Genomic DNA, 13583 nt, shown 5'->3' with positions numbered 1-13583 from the left:
GACTCTCGGCGTCCGCCACCCCCGTGCACACCTCCTCGGGCACCCTGCGGGCACGGCCCGTCAGCGCCGGGGACCCCGCGCCGCCGTCCCCGCCGCTGTCGCCGCTGTCGCCGCTGTCGCCGCTGTCGCCACTCACCCGCCCTCGCACGTCACCGTCAGCTCCACGCTGCTGCCGCCGCCCTCGGGCACCACCTGCACGATGGCCACGCTCTCGATGCCCTCTGCGGGGGGCCGGTGGGGGGGGTCAGCAGGGTCGGGCAGCCCCGGCTGGACCCTCGGGACCCCCCCCGGGACCCCCCCGGGACCCCCGGACTCACGGACGATGTCCAGCTGGGTGGCGAAGGTGCCGTAGCGGAACAAGACGCAGCCGGGCGAGTCCTCGGCCGGGGCCTGGCGCTTGACCAGTGCCAGCGGCTGGGCCGTGCTGCCAGCTGTGCTGCCAGCTGTGGCCGCAGCTGTGGCAGCCGCCAGGGACGCGGCGGTGGCTCCCACGGTGGCTCCTGTGGTGGCGTCCGCCGTGACACCGAGCGTGGCTGCGGCGGTGGCATCGAGGGCAGATCCAGCTGTGGCAGATCCAGCGGTGGCCGCAGCCGTGACATCACCCGCGCCTCCGTCTGTCGCCGCGTCTGCAGGGACACACGGGAAACGCTGGGCGAGGACAAGGGGACAGCGAGCCCTTGGGGACAGCCCCGACGTGTCCCCTCCCCGCCGCCACCGCCACCCCGTGCCAGCACCCACCTGCAGCCGCTGTCCCTTCCAGGGGCACCGCGGGGACAGAGGTGTCCCCGGCCGCGGTGGCGACAGCGGGGGACACGGAGGAGGCGACAGCCGCGGTGCTGGCAGCCGCAGCGGCGGCGGTGGCGGAGGGGACAGACAGCTCGGTGACAGCGGCGACAGAGGGCTCGACGACAGCGGAGGTGCCAGCGGGATCAGTGGCGGAGGGGACAGAGGGCTCGGTGACAACGGGGACAGAGGGCTCGGTGACAGCGGGGTCCGAGGGTTCCGCCGCCGAGCCCCCCGTGGGCTCCGCCGGCTCCCCGGAGGCTGCGGGGGCTGCGGGGACAGCAGGGCTGGGGTCACCGGGGACCCCCGGAGACCGGGGTGGGGTCACCCGGGACATCCTCAGAGACCGGGCTGGGGTCACCGGGATCCCCAGAGACCGGGCTGGGGTCACCGGGACCCCCAGAGACCGGGCTGGGGTCACCGGGACTCCCAGAGACCGGGCTGGGGTCACCCGGGATCCCCAGAGACCGGGCTGGGGTCACCGGGACACCCCCAGAGACCGGGCTGGGGTCACCGGGACCCCCGGAGACCGGGCTGGGGTCACCCTGGGACACCCCCAGAGACCGGGCTGGGGTCACCCGGGGACACCCCCAGAGACCGGGCTGGGGTCACCGGGACCCCCAGAGACCGGGCTGGGGTCACCAGGACCCCCAGAGACCGGGTTGGGGTCACAGGGGACGCCCCCAGCTGTGGTGTTGGGGGTGCTCCGTGTCCCCTTAGGTGACACTGGGGGGATCTGGCTGGGACACTGGGGACACTCAGTCTGGGGTGGGGGGACACCCTGGAGCAGGGGGACACTGGTGACAAACACTATGAGGTGAGGTGACACTGGGGGGTGAGGGAACACTGGGGACACACACTATGAGGTGGGGTGACACTGGGGGGTGAGGGGACACTGGGGACACACACTATGGGGTGAGGGGACACTGGGGACACACAGTATAGGATGGGGTGGCTCTGGGGAGTGGGGGGACACTGGGGACACTCAGTCTGGGGTAGGGGGACATTGGGGACACACACTATTGGGTGAGGGGACACTGAGGACACATATTATGGGGTGAGGGGACACTGGGGACACACACCATGGCATGGAGTGGCTCTGTGGGGTGAGGGGACATTAGGGACACACATTATGTGTTGGGGTGGCTCTGTGGGGTGAGGGGACACTGGGGACTCACATTATGGGGTGAGGTGACACTGGTGACACACACTATGGCATGGGGTGGCTCTGTGGGGTGGGGGAACACTGGTGACACACACTATGGGGTGAGGGGACACTTGTGACACACATTATGTGTTGAGGTGGCTCTGTGGGGTGAGGGGACACTGGTGACACACACTATGGGGTGAGGGGACATTGGGGACACACATTATGCGTTGAGGTGGCTCTGTGGGGCGATGGGACATTGATGACACATTATGGGGTGAGGCGACACTGGTGACACACACTATGGGGTGAGGGGACATTGGTGACACACATTATGGGATGGGGTGGCTCTGTGGGGTGAGGGGACACTGGTGACACACACTATGGCATGGGGTGGCTCTGTGGGGTGAGGTGACACTGGTGACACACATTCCAGGCCGGGGAGCCACCGGGCTGTCCCACACACCCCACGCGACATCACGAACACCGCGACCACCCCCGCCATGACACCCGCTCCCCTTTACCGGTGCTGGCCGCCGCCGCCGTGCTCCGTCCCGCGGGCGCCGTGGTGGCCGCGGGCTCGGTGGCCGTGGTGGCCGCGGGCGCGGTGGCCGGCGCGGTGCTGGGCCCGCAGGGGCTGAGCGGGATGGCGGCCTGGAGCACCAGGCGGGCCGAGAAGGTGCCGGTGTCGCGGTAGGTGTGGGTGACGGCGGCGCTGCGCGAGATCAGCGTGCCGCTCTGGTCGCCGAAGTCCCACGAGTAGGACACGTCGGCGTGGCGCAGGTAGCGGCTGGGGTCGTGCAGGCGCACGGCGAAGGCCACGGCGCGGTTCCGCACGAAGCGGCCGTCGCGCGTCACCGCGTCCTGCAGCTGCGACACGTCCACGGTGAGCGGGACCTGGTCTGCGGGGACAGCGGGGGACAGCGGGGGACGGGCAGAGGGCGGGGGGTAGGTGAAGCGGGGGCGCGTGGTGTCACCTGCGCCCGGTGTCCCTGCAGCCGGTGTCACCCGCGCCCGGTGTCACTGCACGTGCCCCCTGCCCCATTTCCCACCCCCCGCTGTCCCCCAGCCCGTGTCCCCGCGGTGTCCCCGTGTCACCCACCGGTGATGCTGAACTGGGTGCTGGCGTGGCCGATGGGGATGAACTTCTGGCGGCCCCGGTAGTGGTACACGGCCACCTCCATGGTGTAGGAGCCCAGCGGCACGCCGGCCGTTCCCACCGTGAGCCGCGACACCGGCCCGTCCACCACCTGCCAGTAGCGCCCTGGGGACAGGGACAGTGCCACCACGGTGGGGACAGTGCCACCACGGTGGGGACATCCCACCCACCACCTGCCAGTAGCACCCTGGGGACAGCGACAGTGCCACCACGGTGGGGACGTGTCACCTGCAGCCAGTGTCACTTACAGTGTCACCTGCAGCCAGTGTCACTTACAGTGTCACCTGCAGCCAGTGTCACTTACAGCCAGTGTCACTTGCAAACAGTGTCACCTGCACTGTCACCTACAGCCAGTGTCACTTACAAACAGTGTCACCTGCACTGTCACCTACAGCCAGTGTCACCCACAAACAGTGTCACCTACAGCCAGTGTCACCTGCACTCTCTGTCACCTACAGCAAGTGTCACCTGTGTCTGGTGTCATCTACAGCCAGTGTCAACTACACTGTCACCTGCAGCCAGTGTCACCTCCAGCACCCAGTGTCACCTACTGCCCCCAAAATCCAGAGTCACCCACACCCAATGTCACCTACAGACCCCAAAATCCACTGTCACCTGCAATGCCAGCACACAGTGTCACCTAAATCAGGAGTCACCTGTACTCGGTGTCACCTGCACACAGTGTCACCTACTGTCCCCAAAATGCAGTGTCACAGCCCTGAAGAGGGACAGTGCCACCACGGTGGGGACAGTGCCACCATGGGGACACCATGTACACCACCTGCCAGTAGCGCCCTGGGGACAGGGACAGTGCCACCATGGTGGGGACAGTGCCACCATGGGCAGTGCCACCATGGGGACATCCCACCCACCACCTGCCAGTACTGCCCTGGGGACAGGGACAGTGCCACCCAGGTGGGGACAGTGCCTCCACGGTGGGCACAGTGCCACCACTATGGGGACAGTGCCACCATGGGCAGTGCCACCATGGGGACACCATGTACCCCCCCTGCCAGTAGCGCCCTGGGGAGAGGGACAGTGCCCCCACGGTGGGGACAGTGCCACCACGGTCAGTGCCACCGTGGGGACATCACACCCACCACCTGCCAGTAGCGCCCTGGGGACAGCGACAGTGCCACCACGGTGGGGACAGTGCAACCGTGGGGACATCCCACCCACCAGCTGCCAGTACTGCCCTGGGGACAGCGACAGTGCCACCATGGCTGACATGAGGTCATTGCTACCACAGTGGTGACAGTGCCACCACAGCATGGTCAGTGCCACCACAGTGGTGTTGGTGTCACCACAGTGGGGACAGTGCCACCACAGCAGTGTTAGTGCCACCACAGTGGTGTTGGTGTCACCACAGTGGGCTCAGTGCCACCACAGTGGGGTCAGTGCCACCATGGCAGGCTCAGTGCCACCACAGCAGTGTCAGTGCCACCACAGTGGGGACAGTGCCACCACAGCAGTGCTAGTGCCACCACAGTGGGCTCAGTGCCACCACAGCAGTGTCAGTGCCACCATGGCAGGCCCAGTGCCACTATGGCAGGCTCAGTGCCACCACAGTGGGCTCAGTGCCACCACAGGAGGTGGGTGCCACCACAGCAGTGTCAGTGCCACCATGGCAGGCTCAATGCCACCACAGCAGTGTCAGTGCCACCACAGTGGGCTCAGTGCCACCACAGCAGTGTCAGTGCCACCCCAGGCGGTGGGTGCCACCACGGCAGGGTCCGTGCCACCCCGGGGACAGCGGTGCCAGCTCACCCCACGTCCACCAGACGTAGACGAACTTGCCGCGCCTGTCCTTGGGCAGGGGCTGCCCGTCCGGGAAGGTCCCGCTGGCGTCCGGCTGCTCCGGGAACACCGGGTCCCCGCGTGCCACCCGCGTGCCTGTGGGGACACCGCGGGTCAGGGGACACAGGGGACACCGGGGACACCAGGAACACCGGGTCCCCGCGTGCCACCCGCGTGCCTGTGGGGACACCGGGGGTCAGGGGACACAGGGGACACCAGGGACACCGGGGACACCACGGGTCAGGGGACACCGAGGACACCGGGGACACCGGGGACACCGAGGACACCGGGGACACCGGGGCTGGCGTCCGGCTGCTCCGGGAACACCGGGTCCCCGCGTGCCACCCGCGTGCCTGTGGGGACACCGCGGGTCAGGGGACACAGGGGACACCGGGGACACCAGGAACACCGGGTCCCCGCGTGCCACCCGCGTGCCTGTGGGGACACCGGGGGTCAGGGGACACAGGGGACACCAGGGACACCGGGGACACACGGGGTGAGGGAATGCTGGGGACACTGGGGACACATGGGATGAGGGGACACTGTGGGGACAGCTGGGGTGAGGGGACACTGGGGACACCAGGGGTGAGGGACACCGGGGACACCGGGGGTGAAGGGACACCGGGGACACCGGGGACACCAGGGGTGAAGGGACACCAGGGACACCGGGGACACTGAGGGGACAGCTGGGGTGAGGGGACACTGGGGACAGCAGGGGTGAGGGGACATCAGGGGGACACGCAGGTGAGGGGACACCGGGGATACTGGGGACACCACGGGGTGAGGGGACACCGTAGGGAGACAGGGGTGGGGGGACACTGGGGACACCGTGGGGACACACAGACACAGGGGACACCGGGGACACCAGGGACACCAGGGGTGAGGGTGATGGGGACACTGGGGACACCATGGGGACACTGGGGATTCCACGGGGACACCAGGGGTGAGGGGACACCAGGGACACTGCGGGGACACAGGGGGTGAGGGGACACTGGGGAATGTCTGAGGGTTTCAAGGTGGTTTTGGGGTGGTTCTGGAGGTTTAAGGGATTTTTGGGGTTTCGGGATGGTTTTGAGGGGGTTTTGGGTGGTTTCAGGGTGGTTTGGGATGATTTCGGGGTGGTTTGGGTTGTTTTGGGTGTTTTTTTGAGTGGGTTTGGGGTGGTTTGGGGATGGTTTCAGGGTAGTTTGGGATGGTTTTGGGGTGGTTTTGGGGTGATTTTGGAGATTTAAGGGGTTTCAGGATGGTTTTGGAATGATTTTGGGGTGGTTTGGGGTGGTTTTGGGATGGTTTCAGGGTAGTTTGGGGTTGTTTGGGATGGTTCCAGGATGGTTTGGGGTGATTCTGGGATGGTTTCGGGGTAGTTTGGGGTAGTTTCAGGGTGGTTTTTTGGGTGGGTTTGGGATGATTTTGGGATGGTTTAGGGGTGGTTTTGGGGTGGTTTGGGGTGGTTTCAGGGTATTTTGGGGTTGCTTGAGGATGGTTTCAGGATGGTTTTGGAATGATTTTGGGGCGGTTTGGGGTGGTTTCAGGGTATTTTGGGGTTGCTTGAGGATGGTTTCAGGATGGTTTTGGAATGATTTTGGGGCGGTTTGGGGTGGTTTCAGGGTATTTTGGGGTTGCTTGAGGATGGTTCTAGGATGGTTTGGGGGGATTCTGGGATGGTTTCGGGGTAGTTTGGGATAGTTTCAGGGTGGTTTTTTGGGCGGGTTTGGGATGATTTTGGGATGGGTTTAGGGTAGTTTGGGATGGTTTTGGGGTGGTTTCAGGGTATTTTGGGGTTGCTTGAGGATGGTTTCAGGATGGTTTGGGGGTGATTTCGGGGTGGTTTCACGGTGGTTTGGGGTGGTTTTGGGGTGGTTTGGGATGGTTTTGGGGTGATTTTGGGATGGTTTTAGGGTAGTTTGGGGTTGCTTGTGGGGTGATCAGGATGGTTTGGGGGTGATTTCGGGGTGGTTTCACGGTGGTTTGGGGTGGTTTTGGGGTGGTTTGGGATGGTTTTGGGGTGGTTTCAGGGCAGTTTGGGATGCTTTCAGGGTGGTTTGGGGTGGTTTCAGGATCTTTTTGGGTTGTTTTGAGGTGGTTTGTGGGTTGTTTTCAGGGTGGTTTTAGGACGTTTTGGGGTGTTTTCAGGGTGTTTTCGGGGTGTTTTTGGGGTGGTTTTAGGATGTTTGGGGTGTTTCGGGGTGTTTTCAGGGTGTTTTCAGGGTGTTTTCTGGGTGGTTTCAGGATGTTTTGGGGTGTTTTCAAGGTGTTTTCTGGGTGGTTTTAGGATGTTTCGGGGTGGTTTCAGGGTGTTTCAGGGTGTTTTCGGGGTGTTTTTGGGGTGGTTTTAGGATGTTTCGGGGTGTTTTGGGGGTGTTTCGGGGTGTTTTCTGGGTGTTTCAGGGTGTTTTCTGGGTGTTTTCGGGGTGTTTTCGGGGTGTTTCTGGGGTGTTTCAGGGTGTTTCGGGGCGTTTCTAGGTGTTTTCGGGGTGTTTCAGGGTGGTTTCGGGGTGTTTCTGGGTGTTTTCAGGGTGTTTTCGGGGTGTTTTTGGGGTGGTTTTAGGGTGTTTCGGGGGGTTTTGGGGGGGTTTCGGGGTGTTTTCTGGGTGTTTCAGGGTGTTTTCGGGGTGTTTCGGGATGTTTCGGGGTGTTTTGGGGTGTTTTCAGGGTGTTTTCAGGGTGTTTTCTGGGTGGTTTCAGGATGTTTTGGGGTGTTTTCAAGGTGTTTTCTGGGTGGTTTTAGGATGTTTCGGGGTGGTTTCAGGGTGTTTCAGGGTGTTTTCGGGGTGTTTCGGGATGTTTCGGGGTGTTTTGGGGTGTTTTCAGGGTGTTTTCAGGATGTTTCAGGGTGTTTCTGGGTGGTTTCAGGATGTTTCGGGGTGTTTCTGGGTGTTTTCGGGGTGTTTTCGGGGGGTTTCTGGGGTGTTTCAGGGTGTTTCGGGGTGTTTCTAGGTGTTTTCGGGGTGTTTCAGGGTGGTTTCGGGGTGTTTCTGGGTGTTTTCGGGGTGTTTTCGGGGTGTTTCTGGGGTGTTTCAGGGTGTTTCGGGGTGTTTCTAGGTGTTTTCGGGGTGTTTCGGGGTGTTTTGGGGGGGTTTCGGGGTGTTTCAGGGTGTTTTTGGGGTGGTTTCTGGGTGTTTTTGGGGTGTTTCAGGGTGTTTTTGGGGTGTTTCAGGGTGTTTCAGGGTGTTTTCGGGTGTTTGGGGGTGTTTCGGGGTGGTTTCTGGGTGGTTTCAGGATGTTTCGGGGTGTTTCTGGGTGTTTTCAGGGTGTTTTCGGGGTGTTTCGGGATGTTTCGGGGGGTTTTGGGGGGTTTTCAGGGTGGTTTCAGGATGTTTCAGGGTGTTTCAGGGTGTTTTCGGGGTGTTTCGGGATGTTTCGGGGGGTTTTGGGGGGTTTTCAGGGTGGTTTCAGGATGTTTCAGGGTGTTTCAGGGTGTTTCGGGGTGTTTTGGGGTGTTTGGGGTGTTCGGGGTGTTCGGGGCGCTGACCGTTGACGGTGCAGTCCTGCCCCCACACCACGCGGCCGTCGGGCAGCGCGCGCTGGGTGTCCGGCAGGCGCAGCGCGATGGAGAACGTGGCCTGGGCGCCCACCAGCGTCGGGGCGTCGCTGCTGAGCTCGAAGGTGACATCGCCACCTGCCAGGGGACAACATCGGCGCGTCAGTGACGCGGACACACCCCAACGGTGACACCGCCAGCCCCGGCGGGTGACACATGCCAGCCAGGATGGGTGACATGGCCAGCCTGGGGGGGTGACACAGCCAGCCAGGATGGGTGACACAGCCAGCCCGGGGGGTGACACGGCCAGCCCGGGGGGTGACACATGCCAGCCAGGATGGGTGACACGGCCAGCCTGGGGGGTGACAGGGCTGGTCTGGGGGGTGACAGGGTTGGTCTGGGGGGTGACACATGCCAGCCAGGATGGGTGACACAGCCAGCCTGGGGGGTGACACGGCCAGCCCGGGGGGTGACACAGCCAGCCCCGGCGGGTGACACATGCCAGCCCGGATGGGTGACACTGCCAGCCCGGGGGGGTGACAGGGCTGGTCTGGGGGGTGACACGGTCAACCCAGGCAGGTGACATGGCCACCCCAGGTAGGTGACACAGCCAGCCTGGATGGGTGACACGGCCGGCCTGGGGGGGTGACATGGCCAGCCTGGGGGGATGACAGGGCTGGTCTGGGGGGTGACATGGTCACCCCGGGCAGGTGACACAGTCAGCCCGGGCAGGTGACATGCCCAGACCCCTCTGGTGACATGGCCAGCTCAGAGGGGTGACATGGCCGGCCTGGGAGGGTGACAGGGCTGGTCTGGGGGGGTGACACGGTCAACCCAGGCAGGTGACACAGCCAGACCCCTCTGGTGACATGGCCAGCCCGGGGAGGTGACATGGCCAGCCTGGACAGGTGATACAGCCATCCCAGGTGGGTGACATGGTCAGCCCGGGTGGGTGACACGGCTGGTCTGGGGGGGGTGACACAGCCACCCCTGGTGGGTGACACGGCCAGACCCCTCTGGTGACACGGCTAGCCCGGGGAGGTGACACAGCCGTTCTGGGTAGGTGACACGGCCAGCCCAGGTGGGTGACATAGCTGGTCTGGGGGGGGTGACACGGCTGGTCCGGGGGGGTGACACGGCCACCCTGGGCTGGTGACACAGCTGGTCAGGGTGGGCAGCATGGCCAGCCCAGGGGGGTGACACAGCCGGTCCGGGGGGTGACACGGCCACCCCTCGCGGGTGACACAGCCGGTCCGGGGGGTGACACGGCCACCTCAGGTGGGTGACACAGCCGGTCCGGGGGGTGACACGGCCACCCCCCGCGGGTGGCACTCACCTCGCCAGCAGTCGCGGCTGTCCTGCTGCCAGGGCGGGTACAGCTCCGTGTCCCACGTCCCGAACGGCGCCGGGCGCCCGCTCCACGCCGGGCCCCGCCCGCGGCTCCGGCCCGCCGCTCCTGCGGGGACAGCGACAGCGACACCGCGCGCGGCTCAGCGGGAGCACAGCCCGTGTCACCGCTGCCGTTTCGGGGGCTATCATGTCCCCCGTGTCCCCCTTTCTCGGGGGCTGCCATGTCCCCCGTGTCCCCCATTTTTGGGGGCTGTCATGTCCCCCGTGTCCCCCTTTCCCGAGGGATGTCACGTCCCCAACGTGTCCCTTACGCTCAGGGGGATGAAGGGTCCCACGTGTCCCCCATGTCCCCATTTTTGGGGGGTTGTCATGTCCCCCATGTCCCCATTTTTGGGGGGCTGCTGGGTCCCCCATGTCCCCTGTTCCCAGGACAGGGCCAGGTCCCCCCAATTTTCGGAGGTCAGTGAGGTCCCCAATGTCCCCAATGCCCCCCACTCCCAGGGGTCTGACAAGTCCCCAATGTCCCCCATGTCCCCAGTACTTGGGGGTCAGTGAGGTCCCCAATGTCCCCCACTCCCAGGACAGGGCCAGGTCCCCCATGTCCCCAACTCTCGGCACTCAGTGAGGTCCCCAACGTCCCCAATGTCCCCCCCTCACACGACCCCAGCGTCTCCCCACATCCCCCTCCACCAGGGGTGTCCTCCCGACCGTGGGGACCCTGGGGGGACCGGGGGGTGACCCTGGGGGGACCCGGGGGGACCCTGGGGTGACCCCGGGGGGACCCGGGGGGACCCTGGGGTGACCCCGGGGGGACCCGGGGGCCTCGTGACGGAGCTCGGGGCCAAGCCACGCGCGGGGCAAAGCCATCACATGGCCCCAAAGCCCTTTCATGTGACGCTCAGCTGAGCCGGGCCCAGCCGGGCCGGGCCGAGCCGGGACGGGGCGGGGCGGGGCGGGGGGGCACCCCCCTGGGCCCCCCCGGGCCCCCCAGGGTCCCCCAGGGACCCCTATGTCACCCCAGGGTCGGGGGGCTGCAAAGTCCCCCGGGTCACCGAATTGTCGGGGGGCTGCAAAGTTCCCCCGGGGTCGGGGGGCTTCAAAGTCCCCCCAGGGTCGGGGGGCTACCAGGTCCCCCCAGGGTCGGGGGGCTGCCAGGTCTCCCCAGGGTCGGGGGGCTTCAAAGTCCCCCCAGGGTCGGGGGGCTACCAGGTCTCCCCAGGGTCGGGGGGCTGCAGAGTCCCCCCAGAGTCGGGGGGCTGCCAGATCCCCCCAGGGTCGGGGGTCTTCAAAATGCCCCCAGAGTCGGGGGGCTGCCAGGTCCCCCCAGAGTCGGGGGGCTTCAAAGTCCCCCCAGGGTCGGGGGGCTGCCAGATCCCCCCAGGGTCGGGGGACTACAGAGTCCCCCCAGAGTCGGGGGGCTTCAAAATGCCCCCAGAGTCGGGGGGCTGCAGAGTCTCCCCAGGGTGAGGGGGCTGCAGAGTCCCCCCAGGGTCGGGGGGCTTCAAAGTCCCCTCCCCAGGTCGAGGGGCTGCCAGGTCCCCCCTGTCCCCCATTTTCAGGGGTCTCTCAGGCCCCCCAAGTCCCCTCTGTCCCCCCATTTTCAGGGGTCTCTCAGGTCCCCCCTACTCAAAAAACGGGGACCCCCCCTTGGCGGGGAGAGCGGGGCCGCGTGCCCCCCATTTCCAGCGGGATGGCGACCCCCAAATCCCACCCCACTCCCGGAGCCCCTCACACCCCAAAACCATCCCCGGCGACCCCAAAACCACCCCCGGGGACCCCCGAACCACACCAAAGGGGGATTATCGGGGTACACCCCAGCTCCGTGAAGGATCTGGCTTTAAGGGGGGGCTCTGCCCCAAAAAACCCCCACACTGTGAACCTCCGGACGCCCCCTGCCCCCCAAAAAAGCCCCATTTATGCTTCTAACCCTGACCCAAAACCTCCCCAAACAGGAATTATCGGGGTACACCCCAGCTCCGTGAAGGATTTGTCTTTAAGGCACCCCAAAAATCCCAAAGAATGGGACTCTGAACGCTCCCCGCCCCCCCAAAAAAATCCCATTTTTGCCACCAACCCTAACCCAAAACCACCCCAAAAGGGGACACCCCAGCTCCGTGAGGGATCTGCCTTTAAGGGGGGGCTCTGCACCCCAAAACCCCCACACTGTGAACCTCCGGACGCCCCCCGCCCCCTAAAAAAGCCCAATTTATGCCACCAACCCTAAGCCAAAACCACCCCAAAATGGGATTATCGGGGGACACCCCAGCTCCGTGAGGGATCTGCCTTTAAGGGGGGGCTCTGCGCCCCAAAACCCCCACACGGTGAACCTCCGGACGCCCCCGGCCCCCCAAAAAAGCCCCATTTTTGCCACCAACCCTAACCCAAAATCACCCCAAAAGGGGACACCCCAGCTCCGTGAGGGATCTGCCTTTAAGGGGGGGCTCTGCGCCCCAAAACCCCCACACGGTGAACCTCCGGACGCCCCCGGCCCCCCAAAAAAGCCCCATTTTTGCCACCAACCCTAACCCAAAATCACCCCAAAAGGGGACACCCCAGCTCTGTGAGGGATCTGGCTTTAAGGGGGGGCTCTGCGCCCCAAAACCCCCACACTGTGAACCTCCGGACGCCCCCCGCCCCCCAAAAAAGCCCCATTTTTGCCACCAACCCTAAGCCAAAACCACTCCAAAATGGGATTATCGGGGTACACCCCAGCTCCGTGAAGGATCTGGCTTTAAGGCACCCCAAAAATCCCAAAGAATGGGACTCTGAACGCCCCCCGTTCCCCAAAAAAGCCCCATTTATGCCACTAACCCTAACCCAAAATCACCCCAAAAGGGAATTTTCGGGGTATACCCCAGCTCCGTGAAGGATCTGGCTTTAAGGGGGGGCTCTGCGCCACAAAAGCCCCACACTGTCAACCTCCGGACGCCCCCCGCCCCCCAAAAAAGCCCCACTTACGTCGCTGAGCCTGAGCCAGGAGCAGGAGTGTCCCCAAAACCGCGATGGCCCCGAGCCCCCTCATGGTCCCCGCTCGTCTCCCCCCTCGCTCGGCACCGCCGGGGCAGAGGCGCCGGGGACGGCGACGGCGACACAAAAAGGGGGCGCTCATTTGCATAAACCCACCCCCCAAAAAAAGGGGGGCGCAGGGGCTGCCCCCCTCCCCTCCCCTCCCCACGTGGGGCCGCCCGCGGTCACACGGTGCGGGGGAGGGGGGTGACAGCCATGGGGGGAGCAAAATGGGGAGGGGTCCCCAGTTCTGCACACGGGGGGAGACCCCGGTTTGGGACTCAAGGGGGTCCCCGAACTCAAGGGGGTCCCGAGTGAGAGTGGGGGGACCCCCGGTGCGGCACCGAGGGGGGTGGGGACCCCAATCCCGGGGGGTGACACTGGGGGGACCCCGATCCCGGGGGGGGGACCCCGATGGCACAGGGGGACCCCGACCCCTGTAGGTGACACACGAGGGGACCCCGATCGTGACAAAAGGGGGGGTCCCCAATTCTGCACACGCAGGGGGACCCCGATCCCGGTGAGTGACACGGGGTGGGACCCCGAACTTGGGGGGGTCCACACAGGGGGACCCCGATCCCGGGGGGGGGACCCCGATGGCACAGGGGGACCCCGACCCCTGTAGGTGACACACGAGGGGACCCGATCATGGACAAAAGGGGGGGGTCCCCAATTCTGCACACGCAGGGGGACCCCGATCCCGGTGAGTGACACGGGGTGGGACCCCGAACTTGGGGGGGTCCACACAGGGGACCCCAATCCCGGTGGGTGACACATGAGGGGGGGACCTCGATGGCACAGGGGGACCCCGACCCCTGTAGGTGACACACGAGGGGACCCCGATCGTGACAAAAGGGGGG

General features: G+C 64.9%; 1 protein-coding gene across 1 annotated transcript in view; it reads right to left on the bottom strand.

Annotated features, from left to right (window-relative positions):
- Nucleotides 1–12739, bottom strand: part of PMEL (premelanosome protein) — a 15602-nt gene extending 2863 nt beyond the window's left edge. The window contains exons 1-9 of the mRNA XM_041414044.1: nucleotides 12676–12739; nucleotides 9704–9823; nucleotides 8359–8505; nucleotides 4857–4982; nucleotides 3033–3194; nucleotides 2455–2832; nucleotides 739–1053; nucleotides 318–626; nucleotides 137–221 (exon numbers count right to left, since the gene is read on the bottom strand). Of these exons, the coding sequence (XP_041269978.1) occupies nucleotides 137–221; nucleotides 318–626; nucleotides 739–1053; nucleotides 2455–2832; nucleotides 3033–3194; nucleotides 4857–4982; nucleotides 8359–8505; nucleotides 9704–9823; nucleotides 12676–12739 (1706 nt within the window). The remainder of the gene's footprint in view (nucleotides 1–136; nucleotides 222–317; nucleotides 627–738; nucleotides 1054–2454; nucleotides 2833–3032; nucleotides 3195–4856; nucleotides 4983–8358; nucleotides 8506–9703; nucleotides 9824–12675) is intronic.
- Nucleotides 12740–13583: the final 844 nt, after the last annotated feature.

Source organism: Onychostruthus taczanowskii, unplaced genomic scaffold, assembly GCF_017590055.1.
Source record: "Onychostruthus taczanowskii isolate IOZ18803 unplaced genomic scaffold, ASM1759005v1 scaffold430, whole genome shotgun sequence".
NCBI classification, from domain to species: Eukaryota; Metazoa; Chordata; class Aves; order Passeriformes; family Passeridae; genus Onychostruthus; species Onychostruthus taczanowskii.
The sequence above is the reverse complement of the archived record's forward strand: the minus strand, read 5'-3'. Positions and strand labels throughout refer to the sequence as shown.